At 46.9% G+C, this 19324-nt stretch overlaps 1 protein-coding gene and 1 long non-coding RNA gene across 5 annotated transcripts in view; one reads left to right on the top strand and one right to left on the bottom strand.

The window, feature by feature from the left end:
- The window catches only part of DIXDC1 (DIX domain containing 1), a 360729-nt gene that overhangs the window by 181063 nt on the left and 160342 nt on the right, over nucleotides 1-19324 (top strand). For all 3 annotated transcript variants that reach the window (XM_063943242.1, XM_063943243.1, XM_063943241.1), the window contains one exon: nucleotides 16041-16170. In XM_063943242.1, the coding sequence (XP_063799312.1) occupies nucleotides 16041-16170 (130 nt within the window). The remainder of the gene's footprint in view (nucleotides 1-16040; nucleotides 16171-19324) is intronic.
- LOC134966476 (uncharacterized) overlaps nucleotides 12306-19324 on the bottom strand; it is a 209114-nt gene continuing 202095 nt past the window's right edge. Inside the window, exon 4 of one of the 2 annotated variants that reach the window (XR_010188655.1) lies at nucleotides 12306-13117. This is a non-coding gene — a long non-coding RNA (uncharacterized LOC134966476). The remainder of the gene's footprint in view (nucleotides 13118-19324) is intronic. The other variant, XR_010188656.1, reaches the window with a different exon arrangement.

Below are 19324 nucleotides of genomic sequence, written 5' to 3'. Positions count from 1 at the left end.
CGATGCCTTTGCACTTCAGGAGTAGCTCCCGGCCAGCGCAGCTTTAGCAAGCTGGCCGGGAGCTACTCCTCGCTCCCCGGCCCGCAGCGGCTGCATATGACATCATGCAGCTGCTGCGGCCCGCCCCCCATTCGGTCCTGCCACGCCTGCGTTGGCTGGACCGCGCCTACGAAACGGCGGCCAAACGCTGCCGTTTCGCCCCCTCCCGCCCATTGATTGGGGGCAATCGCTGTCCTGCTACGCCGTTCAGCTGTCCGGCATGCGCAGGCAAATTACGGCGCCGACGCATACGCAGCAGGGACCCGTTCGCTCTGCTGCATTAAAACGCAGCGAGCGAACAGGTCGGAATGACCCCCATAGTTGCCAATATTTGGAAACTATTTTCAGAAATGTTTGGCAGGTGCATTGTAAGATATGTTAGTGGCTATGTAGACTTTAGGGCTCTATCAAAAAGCAATGATAGGTATCATTTGTATCCGCTCGTTATGGGCTGGTGACCAATACTCCGCTATTTCGGCGCCACCCAGAGCAGTAAGGGTTAACATTTCAATCCAGTGGGCTGCGCCAGGCGATATGTACATGCGTGTGTCGGCAAGCAGGCTCCCCCATGCACTGTGGAGGGTAAAGCACAGACTTGAGTTTTGAGTTCCACTAATGGGTAAAAAATAAATAAATTGGAAAACAAATACTGTCTTGTAAATCTTTTACATTCATAAGAGCCAGCGAGATCATTTCTATATGTGTGCTGCCACTGACCACAACTATGCAGGCAATGTTTGCAGTCATTGCCCAGGTGGTGAGTTGCAGGTATTAATATGGGTGTAGTAAGTGTCTTTCCTACAGTATATGAGAGTGTGTTTTACTTGTTGGTAAAAGGCAAACTACAGCACCCTTCCTCTTCTCCTTACTGATGCAAGGGCTGCTGTGTAACTGTGGATTAATACTTACATGTCCAAATTGCACATGGCTGCAGTGTAATTAATTTAGAGTTTGATTATTTAAATTACCATGCCACCTAACAAATAAGACAGACAGGAGAAACAGAATAACCAGCCTTATGGACCCTACACACTGGCCGGGGTGGTATTCATGTGACCGCCGGTCAGCTGACCGACAGTCACATGACCTCCTCCACATGCCGACCAACAGGGACTACTTCCACTTGTGGGTGTCCACGACACCCATAGAGTGGGAGAGTGGGAATAGAACCCATGGCGACCGCAGGTCGCCACCGAGCCCGCAGCGTGGCGACCGCAGCGAGCCCGCAAGGGGCTTGCTGCACTCGCCCCCCCCTGGATCCCGGCGTCGGTATGCTGCCGGGATCCCGGCGTCTGTAAGCTGACCGGCGGTCAGGAGACCGCTGGTCACCAGTACTACACCCATTGGCCAAGGTCCCCAACGGCCGATACGACCAACGGACGACCCGGCGGGGGTGACGGGGGAGTGAAGTTTCTTCACTCCCTTTGTCATCCGGCCCAATAGCCCTGCATGCTAATATGGTCGAGATTGTCCATATTGGCTTGCATGCATAAACGAGCCGGTACCAACGATGAACAGCGTGGGTCCGCACATCGTTCATCGATGGTGCATACACACTGAAAGATATGAACAATATCTCGTTTATTAATGAACAAGATCGTTCATATCTTTCAGTGTAATCGGCCAGTGTGTAGGGCCCTTTAGACTATGGCCCTCATTCCGAGTCGTTCGCTCGGGAATTTTCTTCGCATCGCAGCGTTTTTCTGCTTAGTACGCATGCGCAATGTTCGCACTGCGACTGCGCCAAGTAATTTTGCTATGATGATAGTTTTTTTACTCACGGCTTTTTCTTCGCTCCGGCGAACGTAATGTGATTGACAGGAAATGGGTGTTACTGGGCGGAAACACGGCATTTTATGGGCGTGTGGATGAAAACGCTACCGTTTCCGGAAAAAACGCAGGAGTGGCTGGAGAAACGGAGGAGTGTCTGGGCGAATGCTGGGTGTGTTTGTGACGTCAAACCAGGAACGACAAGCACTGAACTGATCGCAGATGCCGAGTAAGTCTGAAGCTACTCTGAAACTGCTAAAGTAGTTTGTAATCGCAATATTGCGAATACATCGTTCGCAATTTTAAGAAGCTAAGATTCACTCCCAGTAGGCGGCGGCTTAGCGTGTGTAACTCTGCTAAAATCGCCTTGCGAGCGAACAACTCAGAATGAGGGCCAATGTACGTACCCACTGGTGTAAAATGTATGCATTTTTCTCTGACGTCCTAGTGGATGCTGGGGACTCCGTAAGGACCATGGGGAATAGCGGCTCCGCAGGAGACTGGGCACAAAAGTAAAGCTTTAGAACTACCTGGTGTGCACTGGCTCCTCCCCCCATGACCCTCCTCCAAGCCTCAGTTAGATTTTTGTGCCCGAACGAGAAGGGTGCAGACTAGGTGGCTCTCCTGAGCTGCTTAGTGAAAAGTTTAGTTTTAGGTTTTTTATGTTCAGTGAGACCTGCTGGCAACAGGCTCACTGCATCGAGGGACTAAGGGGAGAAGAAGCGAACTCACCTGCGTGCAGAGTGGATTGGGCTTCTTAGGCTACTGGACATTAGCTCCAGAGGGACCGATCACAGGCCCAGCCATGGATAGGTCCCAGAGCCGCGCCGCCGGCCCCCTTACAGAGCCAGAAGACAGAAGAGGTCCGGAAAATCGGCGGCAGAAGACGTCCTGTCTTCAACAAGGTAGCGCACAGCACTGCAGCTGTGCGCCATTGCTCTCAGCACACTTCACACTCCGGTCACTGAGGGTGCAGGGCGCTGGGGGGGGGGGCGCCCTGAGACGCAATAAAAACACCTTGGATGGCAAAAAATGCATCACATATAGCTCCTGGGCTATGTGGATGAATTTAACCCCTGCCAGAATTCACAGAAAAACGGGAGATAAGGCCGCCGAGAAGGGGGCGGAGCCTATCTCCTCAGCACACTGGCGCCATTTTCCCTCACAGCTCCGTTGGAGGGAAGCTCCCTGGCTCTCCCCTGCAGTCACTACACTACAGAAAGGGTTAAAAAAGAGAGGGGGGCACTAATTAGGCGCAGTATTAAAGATACAGCAGCTATAAGGGGAAAAACACTTATATAAGGTTATCCCTGTATATATATAGCGCTCTGGTGTGTGCTGGCAAACTCTCCCTCTGTCTCCCCAAAGGGCTAGTGGGGTCCTGTCCTCTATCAGAGCATTCCCTGTGTGTGTGCTGTGTGTCGGTACGTTTGTGTCGACATGTATGAGGAGAAAAATGATGTGGAGACGGAGCAGATTGCCTGTAATAGTGATGTCACCCCCTAGGGGGTCGACACCTGAGTGGATGAACTGTTGGAAGGAATTACGTGACAGTGTCAGCTCTGTATAAAAGACAGTGGTTGACATGAGACAGCCGGCTACTCAGCTTGTGCATGTCCAGACGTCTCATAGGCCGTCAGGGGCTCTAAAGCGCCCGTTACCTCAGATGGCAGATATAGACGCCGACACGGATACTGACTCCAGTGTCGACGGTGAAGAGACAAATGTGACTTCCAGTAGGGCCACACGTTACATGATTGAGGCAATGAAAAATGTTTTACACATTTCTGATAATACGAGTACCACCAAAAAGGGGTATTATGTTCGGTGAGGAAAAACTACCTGTAGTTTTCCTGAATCTGAGAAATTAAATGTTATTGGCATTATATCCTTTCCCGCCAGAGGTTAGGGTGCGTTGGGAAACATCCCCTAGGGTGGATAAAGCGCTCACACGCTTGTAAGAAAAAGGGCTCTACCCTCTCCTGAGATGGCCGCCCTTAAGGATCCTGCTGATAGAAAGCAGGAGGGTATCCTAAAATGTATTTACACACATACTGGTGTTATACTGCGACCAGCAATCGCCTCAGCCTGGATGTGCAGTGCTGGGTTGGTGTGGTCGGATTCCCTGACTGAAAATATTGATACCCTAGATAGGGTATCAATATACCTATAGAACATTTAAAAGATGCATTTCTATATATGCGTGATGCACAGCGGAATATTTGCCGACTGGCATCAAGTCTAAGTGCGTTGTTCATTTCTGCCAGTAGAGGGTTATGGACACGACAGTGGTCAGGTGATGCGGATTCCAAACGGCATTTGGAAGTATTGCCTTATTAAAAGGAGGAGTTATTTGGGGTCGGTCTTTCAGACCTGGTGGCCACGGCAACAGCTGGGAAATCCACGTTTGTACCCCAGGTTGCCTCTCAACATAAGAAGACGCCATATTATCAGGCGCAGTCTTTTCGTGGGCAAGCGGGCAAAAGGTTCCTCATTTCTGCCCCGTGACAGAGGGAGAGGAAAAAGGCTGCAGAAATCAGCCAGTTCCCAGGAACAGAAGCCCTCTCCCGCCTCTGCCAAGCCCTCAGTATGACGCTGGGGCTTTACAAGCAGAATCAGGCACGGTGGGGGCCCGTCTCAATGAATTTCAGCGCGCAGTGGGCTCACTCGCAAGTAGACCCCTGGATCCTTCAAGGGATATCTCAGGGGTACAAATTGGAATTCGAGACGTCTCCCCCTCGCCGTTTCCTAAAGTCGGCTTTACCGATGTCTCCCTCTGACAGTGAGGCAGTTTTGGAAGCCATTCACAAGCTGTATTCCCAGCAGGTGATAATCAAGGTACCCCTCCTGCAACAGGGAACGGGGTATTATTCCACACTGTTGTGGTACCGAAGCAGGACGGCTCGGTGAGACCGATTCTAAATCTAAAATCTTGAACACTTACATACGGAGGTTCAAATTCAAGATTGAGTCACTCAGAGCAGTGATTGCGAACCTGGAAGAAGGGGACTACATGATGTCTCGGGACATCAAGGATGCTTACCTTCATGTCCCAATTTACCTTTCTCACCAAGGGTACCTCAGGTTTGTGGTACAGAACTGTCACTATCAGTTCAGACGCTGCCGTATGGATGGTCCACGGCACCCCGGGTCTTTACCAAGGTAATGGCCGAAATGATGATACTCCTTCGAAGGAAGGGAATTTTAGTTATCCCTTACTTGGACGATTCCCTGATAAGGGTAAGATCCAGGGAACAGTTGGAGGTCGGTGTAGCACTATCTCAGGTAGTGTTGCGGCAGCACGATTGGATTCTCAATATTCCAAAATCGCAGCTGATTCCGACGACTCGTCTTCTGTTCCTAGGGGATGATCCTGGACACAGTCCAGAAAAAGGTGTTTCTCCCGGAGGAGAAAGTCAGGGAGTTATCCGAGCTAGTCGGGAACCTCCTATAACCGAGCCAAGTCTCAGTACATCAATGAAAGGGTTCTGGGAAAAATGGTGGCTTCCTACGAAGCAATCCCATTCGGCAGATTCCACGCAAGAACTTTCCAGTGGGACCTGCTGGACAAATGGTCCGGGTCGCATCTTCAGATGCATCAGCGGATAACCCTGTCACCAAGGACAAGGGTGTCTCTCCTGTGGTGGTTGCAGAGTGCTCATCTTCTAGAGGGCCGCAGATTCGGCATTCAGGACTGGGTCCTGGTGACCACGGATGCCAGCCTGCGAGGCTGGGGGGCAGTCACACAGGGAAGGAATTTCCAGGGCTTATGGTCAAGCCTGGAGACATCACTTCACATAAATATCCTGAAGCTAAGGGCCATTTACAATGCTCTAAGCTTAGCAAGACCTCTGCTTCAAGGTCAGCCGGGGTTGATCCAGTCGGACAACATCACGGCAGTCACCCATGTAAACAGACAGGGTGGCACAAGAAGCAGGAGGGCAATGGCAGAAGCTGCAAGGATTCTTCGCTGGGCGGAAAATCATGTGATAGCACTGTCAGCAGTATTCATTCCGGGAGTGGACAACTGGGAAGCAGACTTCCTCAGCAGATACGACCTCCACCCGGGAGAGTGGGGACTTCACCCTGAAGTCTTCCACATTATTATAAACCGTTGGGAAAAACTCGACAGGTATTGCGCCAGGTCAAGGGACCCTCAGGCAATAGCTGTAGACGCTCTGGTAACACCATGGGTGTACCAGTCAGTGTATGTGTTCCCTCCTCTGCCTCTCATACCCAAGGTACTGAGAATTATAAGATGGAGAGGAGTAAGCACTATATTAGTGGCTCCGGATTGGCCAAGAAGGACTTGGTAACCGGAACTTCAAGAGATGCTCACGGAGGATCCGTGGCCTCTACCTCTAAGAAGGGACCTGCTCCAGCAAGGACCCTGTCTGTTCCAAGACTTACCGCGGCTGCGTTTGACGGCATGGCGGTTGAACGCCGGATCCTGAAGGAAAAAGGCATTCCGGATGAAGTCATCCCTATCCTGATCAAAGCCAGGAAGGATGTAACCGCAAAACATTATCACCGCATTTGGCGAAAATATGTTGCGTGGTGCGAGGCCAGTAAGGCCCGACGGAGGAAATTCAACTGGGTCGATTACTACATTTCCTGCAAACAGGAGTGTCTATGGGCCTGAAATTGGGGTCCATTAAGGTTCAAATTTCGGCCCTGTCAATTTTCTTCCAAAAAGAACTAGCTTCAGTCCCTGAAGTTCAGACGTTTGTAAAAGGGGTACTGCATATACAGCCTCCTTTTGTGCCTCCAGTGGCACCTTGGGATCTCAATGTAGTTTTTTGGGTTCCAAAAGTCACATTGGTTTGAACCACTTAAATCTGTGGAGTTAAAATATCTCACATGGAAAGTGGTCATGCTGTTGGCCCTGGCCTGGGCCAGGCGCGCGTCAGAATTGGCGGCTTTATCCTGTAAAAGCCCTTATCTGATTTTCCATTCGGACAGGGCGGAATTGAGGACTCGTCCTCAGTTTCTCCCTAAGGTGGTTTCAGCGTTTCACCTGAACCAACCTATGGTGGTGCCTGCGGCTACTAGGGACTTGGAGGACTCCAAGTTGCTAGACGTTGTCAGGGCCCTGAAAATATATGTTTCCAGGACGACTGGAGTCAGAAAATCTGACTCGCTGTTTATCCTGTATGCACCCAACAAGCTGGGTGCTCCTGCTTCTAAGCAGACTATTGCTCGTTGGATTTGTAGTACAATTCAGCTTGCACATTCTGTGGCAGGCCTGCCACAGCCAAAAATCTGTAAATGCCCACTCCACAAGGAAGGTGGGCTCATCTTGGGCGGCTGCCCGAGGGGTCTCGGCTTTACAACTTTGCCGAGCAGCTACTTGGTCAGGAGCAAATACGTTTGTAAAAATTCTACAAATTTGATACCCTGGCTGAAGAGGACCTGGAGTTCTCTCATTTGGTGCTGCAGAGTCATCCGCACTCTCCCGCCTGTTTGGGAGCTTTGGTATAATCCCCATGGTCCTTACGGAGTCCCCAGCATCCACTAGGACGTTAGAGAAAATAAGAATTTACTTACCGATAATTCTATTTCTCGTAGTCCGTAGTGGATGCTGGGCGCCCATCCCAAGTGCGGATTGTCTGCAATACTGGTACATAGTTATTGTTACCAAAAATCGGGTTATTGCTGTAGTGAGCCATCTTTTCTAGAGGCTCCTCTGTTATCATGCTGTTAACTGGGTTTAGATCACAAGTTATACGGTGTGATTGGTGTGGCTGGTATGAGTCTTACCCGGGATTCAAAATCCTTCCTTATTGTGTACGCTCGTCCGGGCACAGTATCCTAACTGAGGCTTGGAGGAGGGTCATGGGGGGAGGAGCCAGTGCACACCAGGTAGTTCTAAAGCTTTACTTTTGTGCCCAGTCTCCTGCGGAGCCGCTATTCCCCATGGTCCTTACGGAGTCCCCAGCATCCACTACGGACTACGAGAAATAGAATTATCGGTAAGTAAATTCTTATTTTAACACAAATTAGGTGCATCTAAGCTATCATTGTACCATATAACAGCAGACAGGTTTGCCTTTTTACATACAGAATTGAACTGAGATTAATTTTATAACTTTTAAATGTACTTTTAATACCTTTAAATGCATCTCTAATGTATACATAGATGCAGTGCAATGTGCTTTAATATAAACAATGTAAACACCAGTGTGTACGCCAAGCTATTCTCAGACATATTTGATGGGAATTCAGTTGTTTGTCACTGCTTCAACTCCTGTGTAAAATTGCTGGGAGCTATTCAATTGTTTTTGGGTGGCCATTACTTATCGTGGATTTCTGCTAGTAGCCTTCTGAAGTGCGAGCAGAAATCATCCCTAAGTAGGGCTTTTGGGAGCCTTACCTACATCAAGCCAGGCTTTTGTGAGCCTTAACTTCTTTGAGCCAGGCTTTTAGAAGCCTAAAGCCCCATACACACTAGACCAGAAAGTAAAAGATCTCGCTCAGAAGGGCCAATATGAGTGAGATCTTTTACAATCTCGTCCAGTGTGTACACTCAGTGTTGTTAACGATGCGCGCCTCCACGCATCGTTAAAGGCCCCCCTTCCTCGTCTGAACATGTACAGACGAGGGAGGTCCTCGTTAACGACATCTGCAGCATGGGCGTTGTTCCCTCGGCTAGTGTGTATGGGGTTTAAACTTATTGAGAGAGACTTTTGAGAGTGTTAGCTACATTGAGACAGGCATTTGGGAGCCTTAACTATATCAAGCCATACTTTTGGGAGCTTTAACTACATTGAGACAGACTTTTAGGAGCCTTAACTGTTACTTTAGATTAGGGGTGGGCAACATGCGGCCCGAATGCGGCCTGCGAACCGATCCGGCCTGGCCCGCTGTCCCCCACCAGTGCGCAATGACAAGCGGCCCGACTGGCAGAGCCGCTTCTCATTGCGCTACAGCAGCTCCGAGAGGCGCGGCACCGCTGAGAAAATCCCAGTCACGTCACAGGGGCTGCTGACCGGGATTTCCTTTCCGACGTCTCAGGCGCTGGTCGGTGCGGGGGGTGGAGCCACATCAAGAAGAGTGTGGATCTCTGCAGCGGGCGGCCAGCTGATCTCTCATGCGGTCAGCGTGCATCGGGAGCTGATCTCTACAGCGGGCAGCGGTCAGATCACTGGTTTTGTCTTGCAAGGTCGTATTGAAGAAGCATGCCAATTGCTGCTTCTTCCATACTACCTTGCAAGACAAAACCAGTGATCTGTAGAGGTGGTACAAAGCAGAGAGAGGTTACCAAGCTATTTCAGTACACGCATACACCTAATTTAATAGTGTGTAACACACCTTACCCTTACACCTGAACACTACAAATTAATCACTGAACTAGGGATTGGAAATTATCTGTCATTTATTATGCTGTATGTTTTATTTTTTTACTCTGCCTGCTGTAATCTGTAAAAGGGGGACTCTGCCTGCCGTAATGTGTAAAAGGGGGCTCTGTCTGCCGTAATGTGTAAAAGGGAGCTTTGTCTGCCGTAATGTGTAAAAGGGAGCTCTACCTGCCGTAATGTGTAAAAGGGATCTCTGCTTGCCGTAATGTGTAACTAGGGGCTCTGTCTGCCGTAATGTGTAAAAGGGGACTCTACCTGCCGTACTGTGTAAAAGAAGGTTCTACCTGGCGAAATGTGTGATAGGGGCTCTACCTGGAGTAATGTGTGTAAGTGGTGCTACAGTGCAGTGTAATTTGAATAATAGAGACTATTGTGCAGCCTAATATGAATCTGTATTATTTTGTGGTCATGCCCCTTCCCCATGAAGCCACACCCCTATATTTTTGGCGCGTGCCTATTGCGGCCCTCACATACTCATTGGAAAGTGTTAAGTGGCCCCTTGGCTGAAATAATTGCCCACTCCTGCTTTAGATGGAAGAAGTTTTTTTAAGTGTCTAATTCCCTGCATTGTGGGCGATAGGTGCATGATAGTGATGGTTGGCCAAAAACAATTGAATAGCTCCCAATCACTTTAGAGGGGAGCTCTGGGTGCACAAAACAATTGAATTCTCCCCAGAGAAGGTATAATGTTACTGACTGAAGTATTCTCATTCATTTCTCATTACAGCATTGCTATGGAATTAGTTCTGTTTACAACTTCACAAAGTCTAATTGATATACAGTAATATACATTATCTATGCACTTGTGGAGCCTGTTAATAAACATAGACTATTGAATTGTCTCAGTACTTGTCCTTGTCTCAGTACTCTCCAGACTATCTCCCTTCACAGGAACATTTCCAAGGACAAAACTGTCCACAAACTAATCTTCCTTAATAGAATAGTAATTCGTTTATTAGTTCCCCCTTGTACACCTAAATTCTCCTGACAGATGCAGCCGGGCATTGTAGCATACAAAGGGCTCCCATCCCCTCCGGATTCATTGGCTGGTAATTGCTGTGATAAGTATATTACCCACTTGATGGACCAATAATAAGCATAGAAGGTATACTTGGTAACATAGTACCATAACCTGGAATAAGTCTGTCTTTGATCTTTCAATAATAGAAGTATTGCCTGCACTTTTGTTACTAATATAACAAATGTAAAAGGAAGATCATGTTACAGCAATCATACAAATGTATTTATTATTATTTATTAACAGTTCCTTACACAGCACAGCAAATTCTGTTGTGCTTTACGATTGGAAAAAAACTGGGTACTAACATATAGCGATATAGGTAGGAAGGCCCTGCTCGCAAGGTTACAATCTATCAACCCACACCTTGGCATGTAAGCAGACAGTGGGCTGACAGAGGGGGTTATTCTGACCCGATCGCACGCTGCAGTTTATCGCAGCGGTGCAATCGGGTCAGTACTGCGCCGGCACCGCAGTGAGCCGGCGCATGCCAGATGGCGGAAGGCCGTCGTTGCCTAGCGATCGCCTCTGCTTGATTGACAGGCAGAGGCGGCCGCTGGGCGGGAGCGGGCTGGACGCCGGCGTTAAGCCGCCATTTAGGGGGGCTTGGTCCGGCCAACGCAGGCATGGCCAGACCGTTGGGGGGACGGGCCGCGGCAGCTGTGTGACGTCACACGCAGCTGCTGCGTCCCGGGTAGCGAAGAGGTTCTCCTGAAATGCAAAAGCATTGCCGATGTGCAATGCTTTTGCACTTCTGCGGGGGGGGGGGGTGGACTAGCCCTGTGCTGGGCTTCCCCAATATGTCTGAGTGCCTGATCGTAGCAGCTACGATCAACTCGAAATGACCCCCAGAGTCCGTATGTAGAATACAAAGACAGGTTTGTGGATTGTTTGTGGCTTCCTGTTGTTTTGTTCATCTATACTCATCCATGTAAACAAATATATAGGGAGTAGTCCAAACTGGCGCTGTGCAGCTCAGATGTAACAGCTTCTGAGATAAATGTCACCACATTTAAATAAACAAACCACACCAGAAATTTGAAATACTGTCATACACCACAAGCGCTAAAATAAATGAGATATCACCATAACATCCCTTTTGAGTTGCATGGAAGGTTCTTTTATCAGAATTGTGTCTCCGGTTCGGATCAATTATATATAGGATCTCCAAACATGGTTGACATGAAAAATAGGATAAAAAAGAACAACCAATGTGTAGTAAATGTTATCAAGGTTTAACACAGTTAGTAAATTGAATCAATTTCCTCTAAGGAACTAAGGCAAATTCAAAGCGCACCCCACTCACACTTTAGAGTGGAGACATTAATCGCATCAAGGTTTCTTTTATGTGGCTAACTTCTCATATTCTCATAACAACCAGTGTAATGAATAGGGAACTCAGCCCGACATCCAAATAATTTGTCATGAATTTCCAATGGAGGCGAATAATGCGTACCCCAACACTCACACTCAGGAAGCTGGTATGAAACACATAAAGGTATCTTTCACTCCTTAGGGAAAATAGTAGTCTGGAATGGCGTACCACAACTCACAGTTTAGGATGCTGTATAACTCCTATCAAGGTATCTTTTAGGTCCTGGGTGAGGATTTAAACTTGTGGTTTTCACTTTATTCCTAGAAGCTCCAGACGTGGATCATATAAAAAATAACCAAAAAGCAAACCAATGTGTAGTAGGTATTGCTAATCTTAGATGCCATATATGAAGATCTCTAAACCAGATGAATTCAACACATACCCCACTCACATATTAATTAGGAGCTCTAAGTGTATAAAGGTTTCTTTAAAATGGTGCAACATGCACTGAACTCAACCAACCACGTGTATACTTTTGGTGAAGAGTGATTAACGCGTACCCCAACACTCACACTCAGGGTGCAGATGGAAAACCCGTAAAGGTATCTTTAACTTCTCAAAATAGGGACAATAATTTGATATGGCGTATCCCAACTCACAATTCGATGTACTGTGTGCCTCCTATCAAGGTATCTTTAGGTTCCTGGTTGGAAATGTGGCTTTTGGTTCGGACCATATAGTATTCCACAATCCCCAAAAACATAAAAGATATTGGCACTCACAACGGAGTAAAAGCAGGGTTTACAGGTATTTATTTAACAGTACATGGGAAAATACAATATGTGTATGGGAAAAACCATACATCCTAACATGGAGCAGACCATAATCGAAAAACAAAAAAATACCACTAAAAAATATCAAAAAGAAGTATAGTCCTCTTGCAAAAAAAAAGAAAAAATTAAAAGATTTAAAAAAAAAGAAACAATAAAAATCCGGACAAAAATGCTACTCACACTTCTTTTGTCTACGCGTTGCAGCCCTGGACTGGGCCTTTATCAAGACATGTTGGAGTGTGTTAGTAGCTTGATATTTAAAGGACAAAGCGCCAATAGGAAATTGGCAGGAAATGACATCATAATTAAAAATGAGTATATATTCTCTTTGCTATTTTTATACAAAGAATATACTACACCATCCTTAAGAAAAACGTCCAATGTATAGAAGTAAAACAATACCAATAAAAATAAAGAAAAAGAAACATAATTCTATATTCCATATAGTCACTTCCCGCGGAAGTGACGACTCGCAACGGGATTTGTGGGCAATGTAGTCTTTGTTCCAGACCACATGGCCCTTAATACCCGGAAACCAGCCCGACAGGATATGGTCTGTAATGCTCATGGGAAATGTAGTTTCTTAACCATGCGGCCGAGCCGTCACAGGAAGTCGTCATTTTACAGCATCGCCACAGTGTCCATGGGAAATGGAGTCCACGTTACGCTTTTATTATAGCGTCTCACCGGAAGCTCATTATCCATCAATTCGTATTCCGTTTTTATAAATGTCCAATATTGAAGGTCCATAATGAATTTCATAATCTATCAGATGGAGTAGACTCTAAGAAACAAAATCTTAATCAGAATGACAATACATACATTTCTGGCATTATATAAAGAATTCTATCCAAATACATACTAGATAGTAATAAAGTGCATAATTTATATAAAGTGCATTGGTGTGAAGAGCGCAAAGCAACAATTAATAAAACTAAATAAATAAGTCCATTATTATGGAGATATATTTTTTACTATAAAGTGCACACAGCTTCCAAATCGATGAAATAGAAAAATTATTTCCAAGATAAGTGTAGACCAATATACAGTTACTAGGAGTGATTTACATAAACCATTTTATTTCACATAAACATAACCTGTTTAAACCTGTGTGGGGGGGTGGGGGGTGGAGGAGGGTGCGGCACTGACATGCGGGGTGGACTAGCCCTGTGCTGGGCTTCCCCAATATGTCTGAGTGCCTGATCGTAGCAGCTACGATCAACTCGGAATGACCCCCAGAGTCCGTATGTAGAATACAAAGTCAGGTTTGTGGGTTGTTTGTGGCTTCCTGTTGTTTTGTTCATCTATACTCATCCATGTGCCTGGAATTGTATTATCTCTGACTGACTCAGCATCTAAGATCATACACAGTTCATTTACCCAGCGGATCTGATCTAGCAAAAAGCAAGGATTTACCCTGTCCGAACAATCATTACAGTTCTTTGGTTGATGGAGCGAGTGATAAATTCTTACTGTACTGATTTGTGGTTTTAGGAATCTCCCACTTATTAAGCATTAAGTGGGGATATTGATTTAACATAATGTACTAACATTTCTCTTATATTTATGTCTCATCTACAGTATACATGAAACAATTGTAAATGATGGTAATGATTACTGTCACCATATAACAATGAGCATAGGTGCACAATGTCTACAAAATCCTTAAAATAGTATTCCTGACTCACAGCACTGAGGTAATGGGTTTGATTCCCACTATGGCCCTTACTGTGTGGAGTTTGTATATTCTCCCTGTGCTTGCGTGGGTTTCCTCCGGGTACTCCAGTTTCCTCCCACAATCCAAAAATATACTGGTAGGTTAATTGGCTCAAACAAAATGAACCATAATGTGAATGTGTGTGCGTACATACAGATGTGTCCTCACACATCTTTACTTTATATAGCGCGGAAACGCGCACTGCTACTTTTCCTGTGTTCTGCTATTATTCGCGAGTGTATGCAGGCACCCGCGAAAGCTGCTGTAGAAAACTGCATGAAACTACGTGCAGCAGAAGCATACCTTCCCGCTGCCCATGCTCCACAGTAAGTCGCTGGCTCCCCCTCACTATGCAGGGCAGTGGGAGCATCTTACTCCCGCTGCCTGCAAATGCAAGCTGGTTCTCTGCATTCATTCATGGGTGCATGTGGGCACGCACCTGCGAACGCCACATTGTGATTGGAATCCTTGCCTGCTATGCGTTTGCATCGCAGACAAGGCTGTATGGCAGGCCTGGCCAACCTGTGGCGCTCCAGCTGTTGTAAAACTACAAGTCCCATCATGCCTTGCCACAGTTTTGCTATTAGGGAATGCTAAAACTGTGGCAGGGCATGCTGGGATGTGTAGTTTCACAACATCTGGAGAGCCACAGGTTGGCCAGGCCTGCTGTATGGGTTCACATCTGTATGATAGGATAGGGAATATAGATTGTACACTTCACTTGGGCAGGGACTGATGTGAATGGCCACGTGGGGCGGGATGTAATACTGAGTTCGGCCGGCGTGCGCAATCACTTACAAGGCAAAACCATGCCTTGTTAGTGATTGGCCCTTTAAAAAAACCATCTGAATTCAGCCAGAATCCCGCACGTACGGCCGAACTCAGGCAGAATTATATCCTGCCCAGAGTTCCTGTAAAGCGCTTCGGAATATGTGTGCGCTATATAATCATTTACATGTTATGGTAATAGTTACTTGGCCTTTACTAGAACTATTTTAAGAAGGGAATGCAATAATTTTTAAGGACACTGGTAGATTTGTTAGATAAGTCTAATTTCTGCTAATTATAGATGATTGAACTGGCTGCATGTTGTTTCTTAAATCAGTTTGATTAATCAGTAAAATCCTGGAATTTTTTTTTTTAAGTGGCAATCATTTACACGGTTACCTGGTTGGTTTTGCCATGTAAATAATTGCAGCTTTAAAAAATGGGAGAACGCACACAAAGTCTCGCACTTCCTGCTTCTCGCAGGCTATTACATTCCCCCCATAGTGTTCAAAGCTTGAATTCAAAAGTTTTAATATTATGGTATTTAAAAAAACATTATTTAATAAGAATTTAATAATATGTAATAATAGTAAAAAGGCAATATGAAAATCAAAAGCCCTAGTGGCTGTAATTTAGTGTTAGTGTAGTTCCCATAGACTGTACATTGGGGGTCATTCAGACCCGATCGCATGCTGCATTTTTTTGCAGCCGTGCGATCAGGCCTGTACTGTGCATGCGTGTGACCCGCAATGCGCAGGCGTGGTGGCCGCCGTCGCCGGGCAGCGGCGAAATGGACGAAGAAAGCGATCGCACCAGCGATCGCAAGACTATTGACAGGCAGAAGGCGTTCGTGGGCGGCAACTCACCATTTTCTGGGAGTGTCCGGAAAAACACAGGCGTGCCCGGCTGTTTCCAGGGAGGTTACCTGACGTCAGCAACATCCCGATCATCGCAGCGGCTGAGTAAGTCCTGGGCTGTGCAGAAACTGCACAAACAGCCGATCGCACCCCTGCTCAGCGATTTCCCCCTCCCCTGCAGGCGGCGATTACCTGGTCACAGCAGTGCAAAATATAGCCTGCGTGCGACCAGGTCTGAATTAGGCCCTTTGTCGAAGTATGTAGTTGGGAATCCCATAACAATTGTTTACATCTGATTATATACACTTCGTATGTTTTACATATGTAGCATTTGTTTTTTTCTTATACACTTGTTTGTATTGCAGCAACAGCTACAGGCTTATGTGGCCTGGGTGAATTCCCAACTGAAAAAGAAGGCCGGAGTTACCCCAGTACAAGACCTGCGCCTGGACCTTCGAGATGGTGTGGTGCTGTGTCACCTGATAGAAATAGTAGGTAAGTCCACAGAAGTAGATGTGTCTTGTGTAATGCCAGTGGGTACAGGGCTGGCGATTCCATTAGGTGAACATAGGCGAACGTCTAGTGAGCCAATAATTACAGATGAAACAATAACACAATGATTCCTGCACACTTTCCGAAAAGGTAGATTGAAACAAATGGTTGTAATCATCAATCAGTCTGTATAGCACAATGATGCAATGGTGATAATAGTTTGTCTATTTAAGCAATATGCAAATACACAGTTCAAAAAAACCTGTTCGCTGTGCCCATGAACAAGTCCAGTCGGACAACAATACAAATAACTTTATCACAGTGTTTTTCCAGCTCCTTCAATCTCGGTAATACATCCACCGGGTCAAATTCCTTCACCTTTGTTATATCAGCCTCTCAGGGTGATTTACGCAAAACATAAAGGTGGAAAGACCATAGTGTATATCATAACACATTGTTTAAAAAGATAAATGAATACCAAAACGTGCGTCCCAAAAATAACCTTCTAAGGAAGGCACATAACAAAGCGTATAGTTTTTTTTTTTTTTAGAAGCTTCCCCTACCAAGCTGCACCTCCTTCCAGTCACAAGTAGCAATGGCAGTCAGAACACCAACGCATTTCAACCTCAATATGATATTTTTTAAGGTGTAATTCAGAATCTGAAGGACTGGATATTTATAGTGATTTCTAATGGACACACCTACTTCCTGTTGTTAGGGGTGTGTTTGGATTATAATGTAAAAAATAAGATTTTACTCACCAGTAAATCTATTTCTCGTAGTCTGTAGTGGATGCTGGGGACTCCGTAAGGACCATGGGGAATAGACGGGCTCCGCAGGAGACTGGGCACTCTAAGAAAGATTTAGTACTACTGGTGTGCACTGGCTCCTTCCTCTATGCCCCTCCTCCAGACCTCAGTTAAGGAAACTGTGCCCGGAAGAGCTGACATTACAAGGAAAGGATTTTGGAATCCAGGGTAAGACTCATACCAGCCACACCAATCACACCGTATAACTTGTGATAACATACCCAGTCAACAGTATGAACAACAACAGAGCATCAGACAAACCTGATGCAACTATAACATAACCCTTATTTAAGCAATAACTATATACAAGTATTGCAGAAGAAGTCCGCACTTGGGACGGGCGCCCAGCATCCACTATGGACTACGAGTAATAGATTTACCGGTGAGTAAAATCTTATTTTCTCTAACGTCCTAGTGGATGCTGGGGACTCCGTAAGGACCATGGGGATTATACCAAAGCTCCCAAACGGGCGGGAGAGTGCGGATGACTCTGCAGCACCGAATGAGCAAACACAAGGTCCTTCTCAGCCAGGGTATCAAACCTGCAGAACTCTGCAAAAGTGTTTGAACCCGACCAAGTAGCTGCTCGGCAAAGCTGTAATGCCGAGACCCCTCGGGCAGCCGCCCAAGAAGAGCCCACCTTCCTTGTGGAATGGGCTTTTACTGATTTTGGAGGCGGCAAGCCAGCCGCAGAATGAGCAAGCTGAATCGTGTTACAGATCCAGCGAGCAATAGTTTGCTTTGAAGCAGGAGCACCCAGCTTGTTGGATGCATACAGGATAAACAGCGAGTCAGTTTTCCTGACTCCAGCCGTTCTGGCTACATAAATCTTCAAAGCCCTGACTACCTCTAGTAACTTGGAATCCTCCAAGTCCCGAGTAGCCGCAGGCACCACAATAGGTTGGTTCAAATGAAAAGATGACACCACCTTTGGCAGAAATTGCGGACGAGTCCGTAATTCTGCCCTGTCCATATGGAAAACCAGATAGGGGCTTTTACATGACAAAAGCCGCCAATTCTGACACACGCCTAGCCGAAACTAAGGCCAATAGCATGACCACTTTCCACGTGAGATATTTTAACTCCACAGTCTTAAGCGGCTCAAACCAGTGAGATTTCAGGAAACTCAACACCACGTTAAGATCCCAAGGTGCCACTGGTGGCACAAAAGGGGGCTGAATATGCAGCACTCCCTTTACAAACGTCTGAACTTCAGGTAGAGAAGCTAGTTCTTTATGAAAGAAAATGGATAGGGCCGAAATCTGGACCTTAATGGACCCCAATTCTAGGCCCAAGTCACTCCCGACTGTAGGAAGTGAAGGAAACGGCCAGCTGGAATTTCTCTGTAGAGGCATTCCTGGCCTCACACCCAGCAACATTTTTTCGCCGTATAAGGTGATAATGTTTAGCCGTCACGTCCTTCCTAGCCTTTATCAGCGTAGGAATAACCTCATCCGGAATCCCTTTTTTCTACTAGGATCCGGCGTCCAACCGCCATGCCGTCAAACGCAGCTGCGGTAAGTCTTGGAACATACAAGGTCCCTGCTGCAACAGATCCTGCCCTAGAGGCAGAGGCCATGGGTCCTCTGTGAGCATTTCTTGCAGCTCTGGATACCAAGTCCTTCTTGGCCAATCCGGAACAATGAGTATTGTTCTCACTCCTCTTTTCCTTATGATTCTCAGCACCTTGGGTAAGAGAGGAAGAGGAGGAAACACATAAACCGACTGGAACAACCACGGTGTCACCAGTGCGTCTATAGCTATCGCCTGAGAGTCTCTAATACCTCTGTAGCTTTTTGTTGAGGCGGGATGCCATCATGTCCACCTGTGGCAGTTCCCACCGACCTACAATCTGCGCGAAGACTTCTTGATGAAGTCCCCACTCTCCCGGGTGGAGGTCGTGCCTGCTGAGGAAGTCTGCTTCCCAGTTGTCCACCCCCGGAATGAACACTGCTAACAGTGCGCTTACGTGATTCTCCGCCCAGCGAAGAATTCTGGTGGCTTCTACCATCGCCACCCTGCTCCTTGTGCCGCCTTGGCGGTTTACATGAGCCACTGCGGTGATATTGTCTGACTGAATCAGAACCGGTTGGTCGCGAAGCAGGGTCTCCGCTTGACTTAGGGCGTTGTATATGGCCCTTAGTTCCAGGATATTGATGTGAAGGCAAGTCTTCTGCCTTGACCACAGCCCTTGGAAATTTCTTCCCTGTGTGACTGCCCCCCACCCTCGGAGGCTTGCATCCGTGGTCACCAGGACCCAGTCCTGAATGCCGAAACTGCGACCTTCGAGAAGGTGAGCACTCTGCAGCCACCACAGGAGAGACACCCTGGCTCTGGGGGATAGGGTG

This window comes from Pseudophryne corroboree, chromosome 10, assembly GCF_028390025.1.
Source record: "Pseudophryne corroboree isolate aPseCor3 chromosome 10, aPseCor3.hap2, whole genome shotgun sequence".
Taxonomy (NCBI): domain Eukaryota; kingdom Metazoa; phylum Chordata; class Amphibia; order Anura; family Myobatrachidae; genus Pseudophryne; species Pseudophryne corroboree.
This window is presented reverse-complemented; position numbering and strand designations above follow the sequence as displayed.